This window comes from Lagopus muta, chromosome 11 (genome assembly GCF_023343835.1).
Source record: "Lagopus muta isolate bLagMut1 chromosome 11, bLagMut1 primary, whole genome shotgun sequence".
Classification (NCBI taxonomy): Eukaryota; Metazoa; Chordata; class Aves; order Galliformes; family Phasianidae; genus Lagopus; species Lagopus muta.
Window position 1 is genome coordinate 8,759,811 of NC_064443.1, and position 21,815 is coordinate 8,781,625.

General features: G+C 39.4%; 1 protein-coding gene across 40 annotated transcripts in view; it reads left to right on the forward strand.

Annotated features, from left to right (window-relative positions):
* The window catches only part of LOC125698633 (sarcolemma associated protein), a 403,851-nt gene that overhangs the window by 374,923 nt on the left and 7,113 nt on the right, over window positions 1–21,815 (forward strand). For 24 of the 40 annotated variants that reach the window (XM_048957257.1, XM_048957217.1, XM_048957220.1 and 21 more), the window contains 7 exons: window positions 414–536; window positions 1,266–1,340; window positions 5,347–5,667; window positions 6,764–6,881; window positions 7,573–7,744; window positions 8,758–8,892; window positions 13,319–15,276. In XM_048957257.1, the coding sequence (XP_048813214.1) occupies window positions 414–536; window positions 1,266–1,340; window positions 5,347–5,667; window positions 6,764–6,881; window positions 7,573–7,744; window positions 8,758–8,892; window positions 13,319–13,408 (1,034 nt within the window). In that variant the 3' untranslated portion in view covers window positions 13,409–15,276. Of the gene's footprint in view, window positions 1–413; window positions 537–1,265; window positions 1,341–5,346; window positions 5,668–6,763; window positions 6,882–7,572; window positions 7,745–8,757; window positions 8,893–12,239; window positions 12,330–13,318; window positions 15,277–21,815 lie in introns of those variants that run through there. The other 16 variants (XM_048957218.1, XM_048957221.1, XM_048957229.1 and 13 more) reach the window with 4 other exon arrangements.

The window sequence follows — 21,815 nt, forward strand, 5'->3', positions numbered from 1 at the left end:
GGGGTTGTGTGGCACAGAGTTCTTGCTCGAAGTGTGTGCTGGGGGAGGAGGTTACAGTAGCTTCCTTTTAAAAGTAGACAAGTAGTTAATGCAGTCAAGGATTGTCTTGCTGACTGTTTCTTCTTTTATGTCAATACAGGCAGCTTTGCTAATCAATACAGTATTTTTAAAAACTCTTGAATTTGTGTGTTCTTTTTATTTTACTGCATGTTTTTATAATTAATATTTTAAAGTATGTATGTTTTCCTCCTTTTAAAATATATTAATATTTTTTCTAATATTTACCTAATCCAATTTTGAGTTTACTTAACTAACTCTGGATTATTTGAATAGAAAATCACCAGACATCACATAATAGTGCAAAATAAACTGTTGTAGAAATGTATGCTTTAAAGGAAATGTTCTTTTGTCAGATGAACTTCAGGGTGCACAATCAGAGACTGAGGCTAAGCAAGAAATTCAGCAGCTGCACAAGGAGCTGATTGAAGCCCAAGAGCTAGCTAGAACAAGTAAACAAAAATGCTTTGAACTTCAAGGTGAGACCCCGATCAACATGGTTAATAGGGTATCCTTGAAAACTGTATTTATCAGGTAGTCTTAGAAGGGGTTCTGGTTTTGTTGATTGTTAGATTTGGTTCCTAACACTCCCATCTCCTGCACAGAAAGTTTGTTTTGTTTTCTTTCAATATATAATCAGATGGAGTCCCTGACTTTTTCAGTCAAGAATGACCAACTTCTTTTCATAGTACTGAAGTACATGTGAGCTCCATATATTTTATCCTTATCGAACATATTCTAGAATTACTGATTCACCCATATTTCAGTCACATAATGCCTGTAGTATAATGCATTCAGTGATCATCCTTTTAAATATGGAGCTGTATCTTTGTCATCAACAAAACTGGTTGTTTTTAACAAGTAGTGTAGTCCAGTTTGACTGCATACTGTTCAGTGTTCTAAGAGATATTTGCAGCTTTTTTTTGCTTCCCACCCCTATGCCAGCTGCCATTTAGCACTCATAGTTTCTGGATCAGACAGATGATTGTATTAGTTTCAAATTAATTGCAATACTACATGATAATGGAATAATATCTCTAATTTGGTGTTTTTGTTAAACTACTTACACAGTTAACTAGCTTTAACCTACTGGAATAATCTGATTGTTTTAATCTTTTTGGATAAGAGGAAGTCATGACTGAAACTAATTACAAAACTGAAATACTTTTTACTTACAAACTTTTGGGCACATTCACTTTCATTTATAGCACTATTGGAAGAAGAGAGAAGAGCATATAGAGTGCAAGTTGAAGAATCTAACAAGCAAATAAATGTTCTGCAAGGTAAGAAATAACTTTTTCACTCCACTTTCCTAGGCAAAATATATAGCTTTAGCTGTTTTCTTGTTATTATAAGCACAATTAAGGAAAATGTTAAGTGAATGTGTTTTAATTTTTTTTTTTTTTTACAATATCTCTGAATTATAGTTTAAAATATTACCTGTCAATTTCTATTTTTAGTTGTAACTTAGAAAATGCAGAAGTTATCTGTAACATTTTCCTCTTCTCCCTCTGTCTTCAGTACTTTTTTGTCAGCTTTGAATGATCCAGGGATTCTTACTATTTTACTTTACTATCTTATTTTATACTTTTTATACTAATTACTTACTATTTTATTTTATTTTACAATTCTTAGTGTTTTACCTTCTCCGAGGCGTTATCCTTTTGTTCCCCTCAATCTCTTCACTTTATTGATAGAATCCTCTTGAATCATTTTTAATCCTTCCAAATCTCATTTAACCTTAGTATGCTGTACAATTTCTTCAACAGGGACATTGTGCTCTATGAAAAACAGTATGACCACTGTCATGCTTCTTTCAGCCCAAAATAATTACACCAGAATTCAAATCCAGTGATTTATGTAACTCTTATTCATAACACAGAAGCTATCATTTGCAAACTAGTGAAGCTCTGTACTGACAGAAAGAGTGGAACTACCCAAGTCTGTCTTGATATGGATTTGTTGAATCCCTTAGCTTCTTCTACGTCCTTGTGTTGCCTGCTGTTTTAAAAGAACTGTGATAGCTCAAGCTCATTAGTCAACAGGCTGTCATTCCTGCCTTTAAATCAGTAGGGGTTACACCAGGACTCTTCCTTAGAGCAAACAGTAGTGTGAATACCAATTGTGAATTAAGGTGTGGATTGTTAAACGTGTCGAACCTTCATACCTCGTTCAGCTTGAGCAGAATGATGGTTAGAAGACATGAACAGACAGATGCAGTAACATCTATGTTTTTTTCCCCCATAGGAAATAAAAATGGTTTGCTGAAGATATTTCATTGTATTGTAGTTTGTTGTGAGATGTGATACTTGATGTATACCAGGTACATTCACTGGGAAGCTTGTGTGATTGCACTATGTCATAGGGATGTCAGCAAAGCATACTTAGTTCTTCTGCTATTGCTCCTCTAAGGAAGAGCTTACATCCCTTCCAACCAGAGAAGTTGTTAGTTTGGAATTTTGTCCTGCTAATAATGAAAATCTTCCAAGAAATGAATGCTATAGCAGAAGTTAAAAATTACAGTCTGGGCAGTTGTATGCAGAGCAGAGAAATATCTATTTATCTATTTAAAACAATTTCTCTCTTAAAAAGAAAAAAAAAACCCAAATGGTGGAAGCTTGCCAGAGCCACGCTTAACTGTGGCTTTGTCTCTTGGATGCTTTCCAAGTGAGTTTTGCAAGTGTTTTTTGCTCATCTCTCTCCATGCAGTTTAAGGCATTCTGATGTTAGTCATGGGCTTGCTGCTTCCCAAACTCTCAGGGTGTGGCGTATCTCAAACTTGGGAAAGGTTGCCGTGATGTCATTGCTCTCTCTTGGCAGCCTCTGAACTGTAGTGGAGCAAAAAACCTGGACAGCTTCATACAGTAACGTTTCTTGAAGTATTTCCATGGAATCAGTATTTTAGGTCAGCTACTTGGCTTCTGTGTTCATCATACAGAAGAGAGGGTGCCATAGAAACAACTGAAATCCTGTCTCTACATGTGGAGCTCCTTAGATGAGCAGATAGGTAAAGCAAGGAAGTCCTTGTATCTCAAGTAACTAGCTACTACTTAAAAAAAGAAAGTGCAACATTCAGTTCAGATGAGGTAATGGTTTACGTAATTAAGAGACGTAATGGAAGCTTTATTTCTAATCACCCTTCCAAATAACACACAGTGTTTCAGAGACCACTGCAGTATTCTTCCTGTGTAAAGTACTCTTACACCTCATCAAACTTTAGAAACACTTGTATATTTTTGTATGTTTGTTCATGTCCTGCTTGTTTTCATGCCTTAGAATTTCAAGGCAGAGATGTTCATAAATAAGACAGAAAGAAGAAAATGAAAATTTCTTTGGAAAACTGCTATTATTGAGGAGCAGGAAGTTAGTTGAGCTTGATAAAGAAGATAATACAAGGAAGATAGGGGTTGAAAAATCACTCCTTTGCTTTTTGATGGACTCCTGTTATGTTAGCAAGTCAAAATTCTTGGTGCTTTAGAAAAATATTGTTTCCGAGCATAATCGTTTGGGATGTTCAAAGCTTCTAATGAAACAATACATGGCAAGGCAAAGATTAATGTTCTGCTCTCTTACTGTCAGATTGTTCTCATCTACTAGTTTGATTACTTTTCTATTAGAATAATTGTATAGAAATTGTTTCCAAACTAATGGGATGGTAATAAGCCTCATATTGCTCACATATGCAAAAATGCATTGTGCTCTTGTCTGTTATGGAACAAATGTATTGCTTCACCTGAGACAAGATTGCTGTGAAATCCTACTGAGTGCAGTCTGTAATAGGCTGTGTGTATTGCAATACGTAATAGCTATCGTGTTTTTTTCCATGCTGTCTTTTCCTTTCAGTTATTCAGAGATTCTTTAGTTCATCTATGAGATAAGTCTTGATAAAAGCCTTGCTGGAGCCTGTTGAGAGGAGGGGAAAAAAGGTTGCCTTTTCTTTGCTGTATATCAACTAGCAGCAAAGTTTCTGATTATACCTATATAAAGAATTGTACTTTTATCTCTCTACATGAAATGATGGAAGGGCATCAAGCATCACACATAGCTGTCGTGAAAGTCTCTCTTGAGCAGTTTTTATGCTGTATCAGTTTTCAGCATGACTCATTTACACTCTGTCATCTTCTATAATGGATTGAAAGAACAAAAATAACTACAAGAAATCTGTGAAAGCTACTCAACCTTGGTTATCTCTCCAGTGCTTTCTGCTGTCCTTGTTTGCCCTTTCCTTCAGAAAACATAACATGCAGCTGTAAGAATATAATTCTTACCCTCTGGTATTTTGTATCAGAGAAACAAAGAAATTTGATCTTTTCTTCTCAGAGCAGTTCTGAATTAATTTTGGTAATTGCTTTTTCCAATGATTGAAAATCATTGAAATACATGCGAACGTTGATTGGTGTACTTCAAAAAGATACACAAAAAACACTTGGGAAATTATACTTTTTGCTTCCATCAGTCAGAGCTTAACTATTTTACCCTTCCTACTGTAAGTATTAAGTATTTGCACAGGATTCTATTCTATTGCATATTTATGAAAAATAGTCATGCTCAGAGGAGATGCTTTTAGTAACCAAACAGTTTTGAATGGGAATAATTTAAAAGGTTTGCTTCATGCAGTTGAGAAATGCTGAATAGCCTAACACTTATGTGACTGCAGCATGTTTACAGCCCGTCATGAACAATAATGGACCACTTATGGTTCAGTATACAAGGTGCAGCTGTCACTTTTCATCCAAAATCCAGCTTGACCTTTGCAAAATACTTTTTGCAAAGAAGTAATTTTAATTCCTTTACTACAGGTTTGGAGAATAAAGCACAAGCTAGACTCTGTGCCTCAAATGTTTAAAGACATCACAAATTAACTCCAACTGCTGAACAGGCAGATGTTTCCAATGTAGCTTTGCGGATCTGTTTGGCTTGTCACAGAAGCTTTCTTTCATTCTGTCTTGTCCCCTAATCCCCTGCATCTTTTTCTATAATCCTTGTTTTGCTTACAACCAAGTTGGATCTAAATCTTGGTTTCAGATTTCAGGAGAGTTGCTTTTATGTTACACAGGAGAGCTCTGTCTAAGAATGCTTTGTCTGACCCTAATTCCAGTTTCTTTTAACTCTCTGTCATGCATGACCTCATGTCTTTTTTAAAGGAAAATCATTTGATAAGGTTAACATACTTTTAATTGCATTAGACTTCTTTAGTCCCATTAAATATCAACAAGTTGATATTTTCAAAAATATTTTAGTTTTTCTGTAAGCACAGGTTATAAAATCATAACAATGTGTGTTTTCCAGCTCAGCTACGGAGGTTACAAGAAGATATTGAGAATCTTCGTGAGGAGAAGGAGAGTGAAATTTCTAGCACTCGAAATGAACTAGTCAGTGCTCAAAATGAAATTCTGTCACTTCAACAAGTAGCAGAAAAGGCAGCATCAGAACGAGACACAGATATTTCTGCTTTGCAAGATGAACTACAAACTGTGCGAGCAGAATTGGAGCGGTGGCGGAAGGATGCCTCGAATTATGAAAAAGAAATTGTCAGTCTACAAGCCAGTTTTCAGCTTAGATGTCAGCAATGTGAAGAGCAGCATAAGGAGGAGGCTGCTCGTTTGAAAGGTACTTGCTTAATAGGATGTCACAGAACAACACTAACAGCATCATCCTTCCCTTCAGTTAGCTTAGATGCACCTCTGATGTCAAAAATAAGCTGAGTATAATGGTGCTTGGTAAACTTGTGCTGTTAGAGGAATTGATACAGCCACAGTTTTCCAAAAGAACTTGCATAAGATCTTTATGAGGAAATATATATAATTTAAGCCTGTAAATAGACAGCTTCTCAACTTTTTTATAGCAAAGCTTCACTTGAGACAGTGCTGTATGGCTCAATAAAATTGTTAATGCAGTCTCCATCTGTGTTACAATACATACAGAATTAAAGTTTTATTCTGGAAGCATGATGTAGAGATATGAAAGCATTTGTACAGATCTATGAGACTCATTTATTTGTGCTTCACTTTACATGTAGTGCACTCACTAGGACTGGTTGAGAGCCACTCTTCCAGGCCTGTAGCCTCAGGTCTTGAACGATCTGCTAAGGGAGCTGAGGAGCTGAAGCATTGTACACACTGCCAAGAAGCTGGCATATGTAAAATTTGTTTTGAATTCTAGGTCACTCAATCTTTGTGAAGCTGTCAGAGAAGCTTTTTCCAATTCAGATTATAAAATTGATCATTGATAAAAATCAATTTTGCCATGGATTATTTCAAAGGTCTCATTTTAACCCTTTAGCTATTGTTTTAAATGTTCTGTTCCACATAGCAGAGACATGTATCTCATTATTTTTCATTACTTTCAATTTGTTTCCTATTTTCTGCCAAGAAATGAACTTCTTCAAATATGCTTTTCTGTCACTGCTTCTAACATACTGGAGTAGACCCATAAACGAGACAATTTTCTACTGCTTTGTACCTTAAAGAAGCTCACATTAAGAAGAGCACTAACTTGTATGATGGCACACAAACTATTCCTAACAGCAAGAGATACAGTTGTATGTTTCATAGATCCTTGTGATAGAATTCATGTAACATGATTATAATCATTTGAGATTTACAGCTAATGGCAGATTTTTTCCAACATTTACTAGTGGGTCTGCTTGACATATTAGTGAAATTACTAATTGTTAATTACTTGGATTAAATATTATTAATTACAGGAGAACTTGAGAAGTTGAAGGCAGAGTGGACTGCTCTGGAAGCTGAATGTGTTACGCTAAGGAAGGAAAACACTTCACTTGCATCTGAGCTTCAGCAACAAGAGAAGGAGCTTTCTAGGTAAGGGAACAACAGGCTTGTCTAGGAAGGTATCAGAGAAGCTTAAGAAGATTATTATTCTTTTTTCTTTCCCAAAGTGGTTCTTAAATGTCTGATGGTGTTTGTGCTAAATGGGTTGAGAGTTCCTTAATGTCACAATTTTTGGCAGAACGTGCTTTCATATCAATTAGTTATAGCAAGCTTTTTTTTTTTCCTCTGCAAATGCTTCTGTATTACTGCTCAGGTATTTTAGAAGGTATCCTGATTTATTTTGCTCTTGTCTTGTGCCACTGAAATAAGCAAAGAAGCATGTGTGCAAGCAACTGAAATGCTTCTAATCACCTTAGACAGACTTCTTCCTTCAAATCACGAGTTAGTTTCAAAATGCTTTGGAATATATAATAATGAGTAATAAAGTAGATAAGAAACTGAAGACATGAGGAAGAAAGTATTTATAATCTGTAATATAACTTAATTTAAACATGCAAAAATAAGTGCATGTGTTTTTAAAAGCAAGTCTGTGGCCTATCTTTTATAGCAGTACTTTGTGCAGGAAATCAATGCTGATCTTTTGTTCTGTGACTGCTCCAAGATGATTTCTCCATATCAAATAAAAATAACGTGAAGCTCAGAGAACAAAAACTGCTTTTAAACAAATAATTTCTGTTTAAATGTGAGGTAGAAGAGGAACCAATTGAATTTTGTTTTTCAGCTCTCAGAAGCAGAGTTTAGCTCTAACCAGCAATATAAGTGTTCTTGAAATGTCTCGAAAAGAACTTGAAGATCAGATGGGATCTTTGAGAGAAAAACATCAGCAGGACGCAGCCAGTCTAAAAAGCCAACTCAGTGAAGCTGAGAGTCAAGCAAAGGATGTTCAGAAAGAGGTAACAGAACATTCCTGCTTTGAATTAATGCAGTGCCCTCTGACTTTCCTTTTATTTCAATATAAAACAAGTAAAAACTACAAATTTTTTAGTAATTAAACTTTTTCTTCCTTTAATTGCAAGTACTTTTGTGTTAGCTAACAGTATATAAATGGGGAGTCAGATCTTGAAAGAAGACTTAAAATAAAATGGCTTGTGTATCCATTCTGGGAACTTCCTAAAGTTTACTTTCATGCATCACCTTAGTGAATATACTTATGAGCTGGTCTGTCAGGTGAACCCTTATTCAGAATGTTTCTGATCATCACTGTAATTAAGTCTTGTTATGAGTTATGAGTCAAAATGGATTTTTTTGCCAATATGATCTTTCTAGTTAGATTTACATTTCATTTCACAGCAGACCTGCACATTCTTTAGAGGTCTGTTTGTCCTTTCTTCAGAATGGATCATCAGGCTTTTACAGATGATAAAAAGTGCTTAAGGAAAAGCTAGCGTTCCAAGCCTGACTTCTGAAAATCATGTCTGGAAGAAGGCTGTCATCTCTATCAATTACTTGTTTATTTTTAGGAGCAGCTTGAGTGAAGTTCCTGCCAGTCACTGCTGTTAGTTTGTGTTTCGCAATCTTTTTCTTTGTTTTGTCATGAACTCATCCCCGTTGCATTCCTTACCATTTTTGGAATTTGAAGGGAGCAGTCTTGCTAATCTTTGTGTTTGTAATCAGATGAGTTTGTAAAGATGCTTATCCTTTCAACTTCTGGTAAATGCCAGTACTGAAGGCCATTGGTTCTGCGCTTTCTAATCCCTATTAATGACAAATACAAATAAACTTGTTTTCAGTAGATAAAATTGAACACAGAGTAAGGTTTTTCTATCTTGCTTTTGTAGAGAGAGTGCATTGATCCAAAGCAAGTTACACTAGGCAGTGTAGGCAGAAAGGAAGCCATGCACTAAGCAAATGTAAGCATGTTTTTGGGTGTGCAGAGGTCTGTAGCCTTCTTTCTCTTTGCATTTAGTATGAAAGAACACAGACAGTGCTCTCAGAACTGAAAGCGAAGTATGAGATGGCTGAACAAGAAAAACAGTCAATCACAGAAGAGCTTAAACAGTGTAAAGAGAACCTGAAGCTGCTGCAAGAAAAAGGAAACAACGTAAGTCTGTACAAAGTATTTGGGGAAGTCTGGTTGTGACACTGACAGTTTTCTTGATTAAGAGAACATCTTTAGTATTGAACAGAAAAGGCTGGACTTCAAAAGGAGCTATGTACCATATTGCATGCAAAATTCCATTCTGGTACTACCTATTAAATCTGTAGGTCATTACCTGGGTACAATTATATATACAAATTAGATTTGCAGTTGCATGGCAGTTTTAAAAACAGCCTTACTGTTGTCTTAGAAAAAAATCTAGCTTAACTACTCATTAAGAGCTAGGCAAAACTTCCCAGTTTCAGAGACTGACACGTGGGTAGAAGCTGAGAAACCTGGATCCAAATGAGTTAAGCAACTTTCTTCAAGGTGCTTTTATCTTATTAGTGATTATTACGACATGTGTTCCCTCCTCAGTCTTGCTCATGCTTCTTAACAGTGATTATCCCTGGTCAGCTCATGCTTTATACATGCAATTGAACCATCCTTTCTATCCACTCATGGAAGTAATCCTTTTCTGTTACATTTGGATAGGCTGTGTTGTTAGTATTGAGTTTACAGCTAGAGACAACATTTTTTGTTTCTTTTTTAATACTGAGACTTCTGAAATCCTTCAAAAGTTAAGAGTGTGACAAGTGTTATAAAGTAATTACAGCCTTTTTACTACTGGGAAGGCTGGTTTCTTGTCTTCCTGTGCTGCTGTTATGAACCCCCCACATGGACAGCACAAAATAAAAGGTTTACAAGTACTATTCTTTACAGTTATCTGTGTTCTAGGGCACAGAATAAATACTTATTCCATAACCCACTTATTGAAAGCAAACCTCTGACATAATAAAGTTAACAAAGATGTGAAGAACTCAAAGCCATTCTCATTTTTTTGGCTGTATTTTCATGAATGGGATGTTAATGTTCTCTTGGAACATACTTCTGCTTAGAATTTTCTGTAATGCCTAAATAATGTTGAATTACTGAAATAGGCAGAAGTACAAAAAAAAGACAACAACTTTCTGAAAGGAGAGATCATGCTAAAATAACTGCAGATGTGAGATTTTTCTGCTTTGTTAAAGCATTAATCTCAGTGTTGATTCATGAAAAAGGAGAGGAAGTTGAGGGAAGAAAAACACTGTGGAGGGAATTGGAGAAGCAGGTGAAAGCTTGCAAGGTAAGGGAATTTTTAGGAAGAATTTGGGGTGATTGTCAAAATGATATAAGGAACCACAGCAGTTGCCAAAATATTTTTAAAGAAGAGGTACAAGATTTGAAGCCTGAAGGTCAGGCTGTGATGCAGAGCATCCAACCATATAAGGACTTGCAGGACGAGCTTGCTATTCAAGCAAGCATTACTCAGACAGTAATGTGAAATATGTCTGTTTTGTGGAATATTTGAAGCATCATGAATCCTGGGCTGACTTCCAAGGTCAAATTTTTAAAGTTCTGTTATCCCCTATTTGCTGGAAACCTTATCTGTTACTCTATTTGTGAGGACATTGTCCTCGAGAGCACAGCTTCCCACTGTGGGATTTATTTATATTGGTGGCCAGTCTGAGTTTGCACATCTGTGGATTCTAATACCGAATGCATGTTTTTGATGAAGCATCTAATTATGCATTTCTGTGCAATAGGGAGATTTTAAAAATGTATTTTAATAAGCTCATGAGGGGCAAAATATAATCCTTTGAAGGAAACCCCATTAAGTTATCTGGTGGACTAATAAAAACTAGAAGAGTGGGGGTTCTCTGTTCCTTTTAGAACGTCAATAAAATATAAAGTTTTTATTCTTTCCCTGTCAGAAAGATAAAGCTTATTACTCTCCAAAAACCCAACCCAGCAAAAAAGAACCGCAGTTCTGTGTTCTGAATTGCTTAGCAGTGTGGTGTATTGCTTGTGCTTGCATGTGTGTAGTCACTGATTATTTCCTGATGCTCTTTACATGAGGGATTTGTTTATGTGAACAGTTTGAGATCGTGAGCTGCTGTCACGGAGTTGACTGAAGCTTTTGGCGCTTTACTGAACACTGCTGTGATAGTTTCTGCCCATCTGCTTTCTTTGGGGAGATGGCACTGATTTGTGGCACCAATGACAAGAAAAATATGCTGCATGGAAATTAATAGTTGCACATGATTTGTCTGTCTGATATTCACCTTGAGTACAACAAATCTGAATTACTGTAATGGTAAGAATTGAATGGCAAAGATCAGAATACCTACTAAGATAATTCTGAGATTTCTGTGTTCTTAACCATATTGGAGATTCTATGATTGACTTCCTCAAATTCAAAACAGAATGAGATTTTATTTATGGATCACAATGTTTTAGGAAGTCTCCAAACATGAATTTATCATGTATTTATTTGGCTGAACAAAATCAAAGTGAGTTCAGCACAAAGAAGTTCTTAAGAAAATATTTAGCATGATTTGAACTTAACCTCTGTGTGTCTGTGTATGTGCACAAAATATATAGGCTAGGATATGGAGAAAGCAGATGTCTTCCTGGGACAGCTTAAAAAGAAATTAGGTCCATTTTTGCTTCTAGTGTATTGTTATGAGGATAGAGGCTCCCTCTCCAGATTGTGAAGCAAAGTAGTTTCCAGTTAATTGAAAATAACTGAGAAAATGTGCAGATTCCTGTAATGAGGCCATAAGCTAAAGGAACCCCTTCAGTCTTGCTAGCTGGTAGTTTGGCCCAGCTGCATCGTTGGATCAGTCTTCAGAACTGCATTTGCTCACAAGGCTGATGCTGTACCAGAGATGCTGATCTTTGTGGTGTCTCTAACAGAAATATACTTCTCTGCTTTGTAGTAACTTAGTGCTGATTGTACACTGTGTAATAACCTCACAAAGATCTGAACTACTGGGTTTGCCTGCGGACGTAGTTGTTATTGATTCATTAATGGAGGAAAGAGATTGTTTTTCTTGGAGGCTGATGATGGAAAGTAGGAAAGGCGGAATGAAGAAGCAGCTGAAAAATTCAATCTCTGGTACGAGTCTTTCTGCCTTACGAAATCCAGTTGGGATTTCCATTTACTTGCACTGACAAACTAAAGACAAATAGATATAAAATACAGGCAGATAAGATTCATTTTGTTTCTAAGTGCTAAATTCCAAGTTGAGATGAAGTTTCTTAGAGTATTTTCTTCTTACTTCCCTTTATTTTTGAACGTTCTTGTTCATTTGAGTAGAATGGTGTACTAACTTTGTATACCAGATTAGATAATGCTGTATTATTAGATGTCTTTAATACATTTCAATTAAAACAAAACTCACTGACTTATTTTCCCCTCTCTAAATCATCTTTACCTGATTGATTTGTAGCACAAAGTGATTTTTAATATCCCTTCCCTTCTTTAGCCTTCCATATTACAACCCGTCCCAGCCGTATTCATCGGCCTAATCCTGGCTTTCCTGTATTGGTGTTACGGCCCATTGTGGTAGCGAAAGGTACAAGCACTACTGTTCAGTCGATGTATGTTTGTCCCTCTCACCTGTTTGTGCCATTTCTGTATAAAATAGTGCATGGTGAAATGCTCGCAGGTATTTCTTTACCTGAAGCAAACCCTTCATTTAATACGCCATTCTGTTGATACTGACGAGCTGAACGATCAACTAATCATTTAACATCTGTCTGATTCCTTTAATTCTAACAATCAATTTCATTCTAACTGGTTCTGAACGTGCCTCTTCTAACTTGGTCTCAGTTTGTCTTTAGCAAATGGGCTACCTTTTGCACAGTGCTGTGATGCTAGGGCCTGTAAGAAAGCTTATTTGCTTAATTAACTATGAAAAATGAAGAGTTTGCCTCTCAATAACAACAAAAGTCAAGCTTTGGTTCTTATTTATGGACTAAGATATTCCTCTCTGGCTGTAAACACTTTTCTTTTTCTCACTTGCTGTGAAGAAGATGGAAAAAAGACAAGAAATAGGTGGTTGGTTTGTATTCTGACCTCTCAGCTTGCATTTTCTCTACCGCCTCCCAAGTGTTCTTCTCTTACTGTCATCATAAAATGTCGTGACAATCTGCTAGAAATGATTTTGTTAGGATCTGTTATGAACTGATGTCACAGGTCTGGATTTAATCCTTCAAAAGCCAAGTTAAAGATGTCAGTACTGCATAAACCTGTCTGGCAGTCACTGTGCTCAAGTGCTGTTTTAAAGACCTTAAGCCCTCGCAGTTTGAACAGCCAGTTTCTTTGAGGTGCGTATGGTAACGAAGCTGAAATACGGAACTGCCAAAGGTGGTCCTCAGTCACGAGGAGTTCTGTTCTTCCCTGTGTTCGCTCCAGGTCAGGGTTAGCCTGCAGTAGGGCTCGTGGGTAACGCTGTAGTGATGCCTGTCAACAGGTACTCAGGACTTTGAGGAACCACGGGGTAAAGTGATTAGTATGAATCAGAGCAAATATGATATTGATTTTTTTTTTCTCTCCACACAGAGACAATGGCCTTGGATGCCTGTGATGGCAGCTTTGGTTGCTGTGACAGCCGTGGTGCTGTACCCAGGCCTAACCAGAGCTTCTCCATGAGAACTGTTGTTGAATCCATACACCGTCCTCCCTTTAGAAGCTGGCAACATTCATATACTGAGGGAAAACAGATTAATTCTCTTCCTTTTTTTTTTTTTTTTTTTTTTTTTTTTAACCTCTTAATACAGCACAGCTCTGCGTGAGAACAGCAGTAGGGTCATTTGCTTTAAACTGTATAAAATGTATCTGTCTATAAAGAGGGAATAAAATTGTGATTCATCATACTGTGAGCAATATTTTTGCTTACAATTTCATGCAAGTTTTAAATTAGTTTGTTGGGATTCTGAATACTACAACGGTGGCCTAAAGTAGACTTCTTGGTACCAAATTATTTGTAATGGCTAGGTTTGTGGGCATGTACTTTAGAATCTGATTGCCAGATTTAAAAGGAAAAACACACTTTGGATTTTGGATACCCAAGCCAAGTAACCTTACAGAAGCTTGGCAAACAGATGCAGTGCACTCAGTGCCTTGCAGTGTGATGCTCTTCAAAACCAGTACGCCATTTTACTTGCTGTTAGTCACTGAGCTGTTGGGAACAAGGCTTAAGAAAACTTCCTACTCCTTTTGAAGGAAACATTTTTCTTTGATAAGGATTCTTTTATTAATGATTTTGGGGGGGAAAAAAACACAATTCATGCCCAGCCTTAAAAGAGATAGATATTGATGGTGGAGACCAGCCTAGAGTATTTAGCGTGCGTGTGTGCGAGTGCAAGCATGTGTGTGTTCCTGAGTGAACTGAGGTATTTCTGGGAGCAAATACTTGGTCATTTGATGGACATAGTGCAGTGATTCAACTTACATTAACTTTACTTTGAATGTAATTTATTAAATTTCATGTATTTAAAGAGGTGCGTTCTTTAAAAGTATGAATACTTTTTCACATATCACGTTGTATCATTTTATTTTTTCAGTCATTTGATACTTTCTGACTGAGCTGGGGAAGCTCTTTAAATAAGCTTTTATGATGTAACTTCGTTATGAGAACTGCTACAGTACATCGTGATTAGCTGAAAATATTCTTAAGTTGCATAAAATACTACAAAATTGGAATCATCTCTGGTGACATATGGGCCAATTGAAGATGATTTTAATTTGGTAGTAAAACTGTGTGCATCCTCATGACATGGCTGTAAGTATGATGCAGTGGTCCCCATTACAAAGTTTATTTTCCTTATCAAAGTACTATAACTATTGCTATTTGCTGACTTTTGGTGGGAATCACTGTAGGTAGTGCTGAATTAAACGTAGACTATAGTTATTCTGTTCAGCTCAACAGTTCTGTCAAAAAAGTTTATTAAAGACTTAAACAATATACTGAAGAATGGAAAAGTAAAATGGCTTTGCTAAGGGAAACTTCGAAACAGGGAGGTAATCTCAGCAATTAAATTGGCTTTAAACAATTGTATGGCAATCGACAGGTAGTTTAAATATTTAAATAGAAATTTAGTATATAACTTACCTTGTAAGGTTTTGAGGATCATTGTCCTTTAATTAAAGGTTCTGTCTTAAGTTACATGGGATTTTCTATGGGGAGGATTACTAGTATTGGCAAAAATAGTCCACAAGTGACTTGTAGAAAATACTGTCATTTAGTTCATTCATTTCATCACTTTCAGTTGCAGGAAGCCACCCAACCACAGAACACTCGTATGCCAGTGGTACTCAGTACCTCTTGTATATAGGTTATTGCAAATATTGTTCTGAAATGCTTACCTTCAGAATTACATTTTTTTAAAGTAAATAATTGTTTTAAATCTATTTTGTAAAGATATAAAAATACAATAGAATTTCTGGAGTACAGATTAAACTATTTGCACTAACACACGTGATGTGCATGATTTAATAAAATAACTTTACTCTCCCTATGCATGTTTGAGTTGGATCTCATTTGAAAAACAGTAGACTCATGCTAAGTTGATTTTGTGCTAGATACTGCCATAATTACTAGGCACAATGTCTGCAGCATGTTCAGTAATACAGAAAACCTTTTTTTTTACGTTGTGTTTCACATTTGCACTGGTTTAAGTTTTTATCTAACTGATCTCTCTCCTCTCTGCGGCTTTTGGAAAGAGAGGGAGGGGGAAGGAGAGGGCCATGAAGAACTTGGGAACGTGACTGCTGGGGAGAAACGAACAGTGATTACATCTGAAAGTTGGATTGTGCCTGAGGCCGAGGTCACGAGCTCGGAGGAGCAGTGGGTTTGGAAAGGCCTTCTAGGGGAGGGGAGCCTGCTGCTGCCTTCTCAGGTCTTAGTACCCCAGCTCCCCGTTGTCCCTCCTGCAGCCACTGTTCCTTTTGCAGTTGGTTCTCTTCCCTCCTCCCTGCTGGTAGCACGTAGACATGGTGTGAGGAGGTGGAGCAGAGGCCAGCAGCACAGCCTGCCGAGCCCTGGGGCTGGTGGTGAGAAGGGCTGTGAGCGCCTTGCGACCAACCTGGGGAGCCCACAGCCGCCGGGTGCCCCACGCTGAGCTGCGCTGCCTGGGATGTAGGATTGAGTTTGTATTAAAGACAAATGCTGCGTTTTGAGAAATCTCTAGTGCATCAGAGAGCTGAAATTTGAGACGTGGATGTATTAAAGGAGAAAGATTTAATTATGTGCATGTGTGCATATTTATATTGCATACACAGATGCATAATACACACTGCATGGTGTTCATGCTTATGAGTATTCCTGTGTTGCCCTAATACTGTGCCTTTCCCAGGAGTTATTGACATTTGCATGTTCAAAGTTATCAGGAATCAACTAAAACGCACAGTTCACTCTTTTTGGGAGTCCCTGGATAATGGTTGGAGAACGGGAGGCTCCCATTCTCCAGTGCTTTGACACCGAAGTTCTGTAGGCACTCTATCCACAAACATCGCAGCTGTTGTTCCTTGTGTTTGTTATGGTAAATATCTGTGCTCTTCGACATTCAGCTTTAGGTTTTCTTTTTAAACTGTGAGGCTGGATGAGCTAAGCCTTGCAGATACTTCAAGAGCAGCTTTTCACAAAGCATTTCAGATGCTCTGAATGTTCTGGTAAAATAAGTGCTCTCAGCTTGCACTCAATCTTGAAGTTTTAAGAGCTTTAATAGTAAGAAAGTCTGAGAATTGTTGGTTACTAGCTGAACTTGGAAGATTAATGTAATATCTGAACACTTGTTCTGAAGTCTTGACTGAGGCACTTTTTTTTTTTTTCTTTGATTTTCTTTCAATAGAAATTCCACTGACTCTGGGGGACTACTGCAGCAGCAAGCCTCCTATTTATAACGTAAAGAAAGCAGTGTAACCTTGCTATTCCTTGCAGCTGAGCTAAAGATGTTTCCCAAAACCTTGGCCTGATTTTTCTTCCAGTCTGGGTGTTTTGGTGCTAAATGGAGAATTGTGAACCTGCACAACGCATTGCAAAGTTCTCCTACAAAGCAGCCTTAGTGAGATTTAGTATCAAATGACTGATGGCTGAGGCAAAAGGAATCATCTGTGCATGCGTTTCTGGGGTATATTCTTAAGTTGTGAGGATTTTTAATCAAGTCTTCCAAAGTAGATTCTGTTCACATTTTCAGTGCACTTTACATAACATCTTGAATGTCTCCTGCCTTAATCTGTGTGGTTCTGCCACTTGCAAGAGCCATTTCTTCAGTTTGAATCTTCTCTGATGAACATGCTGCAGCTGTGCACTGGGGCTGGCCAGATCCCACCTGCGGCCTTTATTCCCTTTGGGTTTTCATGTACCATAGCAACTCATTTCAAGATTTTGAGACTTCATTAATATAGTGATAGGATGTAGGAAGGAATTAGAAGCCATGTCCCTCTCTTCTGTCCATGTTCCTCTTCTGTATGCCTCTGGATTTGTTTGAAAGGCGATTGTTTCCAGCAAACAACTGCACCGAATTCCTCAGTCCAGCTGTTTTACTTCTCCCATTGTGTGTGTGCTTATGGTCACCCAGCTCCTTCCTTCCTCCCGTGGCTGGAATGGGGCTGTGGTGTTTCTGCTCTTCCAGCCTTTCCTGCCTTTTTCCTTTGTGCCAAATACAGATCTGTGAGCAAATGTTTGCCTGCAGAGCCAGGATCTTCTGCTTGAAGAGGGCTGCACCCACTGCTGCTTTAAAAACCAGGTGCTGGCACAATTTGGCCTAAAATGTGGGAGCAAATCAGCAGCTGAAACAAAAGCCTCGGTGGTGGTGGCTCCCTGAGGCTCTGATTGCCATTCATTTGCAAAGGTGGAGGGAACACGTGTGGCATTTCTGATCTGGGTATCACAGTCATGAAACTTTACTGATTGTTTTTAACATCAGAAAAGCATAACGTCAAATGACAGCGTGTATTTTAGAAGCAAGGAAACCTTTATTTAAGAACTTCAGGAAAAGAATTGTTCGCCTGTCTAGGTAAGTTACCAAGCAGTTACTGGACTCTTGTTTCAAAAATAATAATCATGATTTGCTGATTGAATTCATCTAGTCTTGGCTCCCCTCCATTAGACTGCAGTGCCAATCCTTCTGACGGATGTCCTGCTACTGCAGGAGTTGCCCCGATCCAGGCATTTTATGCACTGGGATCAAAGTACCTTCTTAATCCTACTTTATAGGAAGGATTGAGCTGCTTACATTTTTCTTTCATCCCTCTAGCTTTTGCTGACAACTTTCCAATTTTTCTAATTTTGTGAATGTTCTTTTTTGGGAGTGGATGTCAGAACAGAACGTGCTCTTATAGTGGCCTTACTGACATTGTGTAAACAAGATTTGCGTCCCGCTCTGATGGTCCTGTTTGGCCATCTCACACATCCCCAGGACCTTTCTTGTATTCATGGACTTCCAGCATTTGGATTTTAATCCTGTGAATCAAATCTGCATTCCTCACAGTGGTGTGGCCCTGTGGTATCTGACCTTGAGGTATTGCTTAGCAGTAATGCCTGCAGATGGGCAGAACAGGGCAGGAGCCCCATCCCATTATTGCTTATCCCTTCACCCAGTGGGGTTGTTGGGTTTTTTCACCCCTAAGATTTGAACAGCACTGACTGTTGAAGCTTTTCTACATTTTTGATCAAAAACTGTTGAATTTTAGCCAGCCAAAACCAGAACCCTGCAGCACAGACGGGAAAACACTCATAGGATGATTACATTGCTTAAGGCATTTTTCTTTTTTCTTAATGTCTTTCTTAATATTTTTTTTTAATGTCAGCTATTTTTAAGGCTGGGTTATTAGCAGCAGTGATAGTGCAGTGATCATTTTGACTGGACTGTGAAATGACTTACAGAAGCTGTGGTACAGGAACACCAACACACTTCTTGAGAAGCTGCCTTTGCCCATTACTGCCACTTTCCTCTCCAAGGCATTTCTAATTCCAAATCAGGTCCAAATTTTTCAGCCCCTTGAGTTTTGCTCAACGTTGTTTCCAGTGCTGGAAGTGAAACGTTTCTGCTGCTCAGGTGTGTGTGTGTGTAACTGCTGGTGGACGCTGTGCTGGTGTGTGCTGGATAGGTGATGGTTGTTTGTAACGGTGAGAAGGAAGGGTAGCTCTGAGATGGGATCATTTGGCTCGTGTTTCTTTCAGTGCCCTTTGTTGGAGATTTTGTCTTTTATGAGCACCACACGTGTACTACGGGTGTTGAAATGGGAGCTTTGGTATGGAATGGAGTTATTTAAATCTTTTTGCGCTAAATCATTAAGTTTATATTCTATTTGTATATTTCTTGTTAGGGGTTTTCACTCTGGAAAATACTTCTTTTGGATATGTCATCAGTTTTGATGTGACACAAATACTTGTCTTGAAGGATATAACAGCTCTTATTTAAAATGTTCCGAATATGCAATATGTCTTTTGGGATGAATAAATGGTTAAAAAAATAAATAGACAAGAATAAATCTACAACAGCCCAGCAAGCTGATGTGCATCGTGCATAGTCTTTCATTCAGCCAGACCCCAAAGCGCAGCGCCACGCACTGTCCCAGCAGTGCTGCAGGCCTTGGCTCTGGGGCCGCAGGGAAGGAGCGCTGGGCCCCATGCTGTCACCTGGCCCTGGGCCGTGCTCTGATGCGTCTCCAGGTGACTTCTGCTTATTGAAAGCTAAGCTGAGAGTTAACACTTGGCTGTTGTACCAGGTGCGCTGGTGTTGGCACCACCTGTCCTCGCTGTTCTCACTGCTTGGCCTCCATAAGCGCTCAGCAAGTCAGTGGATGTCAGCAGGTGCCACTTGTTCCCGCCTGGAAGAATTCAGTTTGACACCTTTCCCGCAGATGCTGCAGACTGCCCCTCTGCTGCCCTCTGTCACACAGCAACAGCCTGAAATGAGATACTGGTGGGAATGCTCAGCCTCTGCTGCCGTGCCCCTGATGTTGTGTGCTAGCACCGTAAAACAGGAGGCGCTGCTGTCAGAGCTGCCCTCGGGCACGCAGCAGTGACGGCTGACTGGCACTTTGTGTTGCAGAATGTAACTGTGCAGCTGGGCTTAGCAATAGAAACGCACTGCTCAGGTGTTTCCCCGCTTCGTGGCTTGTTGTACTGGCATGGTGGTGAGCGCAGAGCAGCAGTGCTCACACTCGGTGCACGTGCAGCTCGGGGTGGCCGTGTGGTGCTGCCTTTGCTGCCAAGGCACCGTGTGCTGCAACGGCCCCGAGTCCCTTCTCTGCTTTATCAGATGTGTGGGATCTGCACTGCCTGGGCTGTGCTCTGCTGCTGGCTGCCCTTAGCTGGGCACACAGCGTGTGACGGAGCTGCGGTCCGTGTCAGGACGGAGGATGCGGCCACAGTGCCAGCAGAGATCTCTGAGAACCATCTCAATTCTTCTCGTGTAACACGGTGTTAATGTCCTTCATTTAACGTAGATGGGCTCCAGTTGCTATGAAAAACATTTCACACTGAAGATTACTAAAGCATGGTAAGTTCTTGTTCTAACAAATAAAGATTGGTTACTGGGTGATTAGTTATATTGCAGTTATATTCTGCAACATATGGTTAATGTTGGTTAATGATGGTTAATGTTTCTTCTTTGTTTCACATGCTCCAAGCGGGGCTCAGGGCTGGCTAGATGCTGCTGGCTGGGGTGTTTTGTGGGGAAGCTACTAGCTGGTTTTATTTTTGAGAGTTTGAGCACATGTTGGAAATCATCTGCCCTTTTGTGGTGCAAAAGTATGAAGTTGCAGCTCTGTAACGGGAAGGTTGCAGTCTGCAGGGCAAACTTGCAAGGCTGCTCATCTTGATGAATAGCAGTGCTGGCGGTGCTGAGCCGTGCCAGCGGCTGTCTGTGATGGGGTGAAAGGGGCCGATGAGTCACGGTGCAGTCACATCCTGTGAGCACTAGTTGGGAACATCACCACCTCACCCTTCCTTCTTCTGAATAACAAAGCTGAAAGAAGGTGAAAAGAGCACTCTTGGAATGTGAAAAACGGAAGTCCAGTCCTTCCACTGTGGCTGTGCAGAGCGTGCACGCAGGTAGCTCACCCACCCGAAAGCAGCCCAGGCCCAGAGCTCCTGGCAGCCAGAGGAGTGCTTCTCCCTCGTGGCAGCTGTTCCTTCCCCTCCTTTGTGTCACTGCAGCCTGCAGCCATCAAGATGCAGGAGCCTTGCTGGTGTGGCTCGTGCTGCAGGCTGGGGTGAAGTGATGTGCTGCTGGGTCGGAGAAGTGGGAACTGAGGTTGGTTCAGCAAATGCAATGATGCCTGCTCCAGACTATCCAAGTGTGCAGGGTGGGATATCTGAACCTCAGCAGTGAGCTACGATCATGCTTTGAACATCAGCACGTTGATGAAAAGCACAGTTTTATATCCTGCAGTTGGATTTTGGGGTGGACTTCTGGCAGAGCTTGAGTTATGTGTATGGACACAGCTCCTGGCCTCCAGGAATGCATCTGGGCACCTAAGTTGTGTATTCACATGGCTTTCTGAATTGGGTGTGCAGCGTAGCAGCAGCAGCTTGGTGCAGCAGAGCATTGCATGAAATACCCGGGCAGTTGGTCAGAACGAAGCTCTGCTTCTCAATGCTGTTTTAACAGGATGGGTTCAGGCAAAACTAAAAGCATGTCAAGCTTTAATAGTTCCATATGTCGGAAGAGGGATGCTGCAGCTGTGCTGATCTTGGCTAAGGCATCTCTTCGTTTGCAGGGGGCAGCTCAGAGAACATCCCCAAATATATTGGTTGTCTCTCCTCAGTAAGTTTTTCACCAGTACTGAAGCTGGAAAGGATGCTTTTCCTTCTTCTGTTTAGGTGCTGCCCTGCCCATTGTGTGTAAAACTGACTGTTCTGCAAGGAGCTCTCACTGACAGCTTGGGCTGTCAAACGCTGACTTCAAATATGTTTCATCACACATTTCATTGTGGAAAATCCTTCCCCTGCAGCTTTCTGGAGAATCCCTGCCAGATGCTGCTGCTTCTGTTTTTCCTTAAGTGTGTGGGGCTGGTTTTGCTGAACTAAGCTACCTGTCATTGCAGC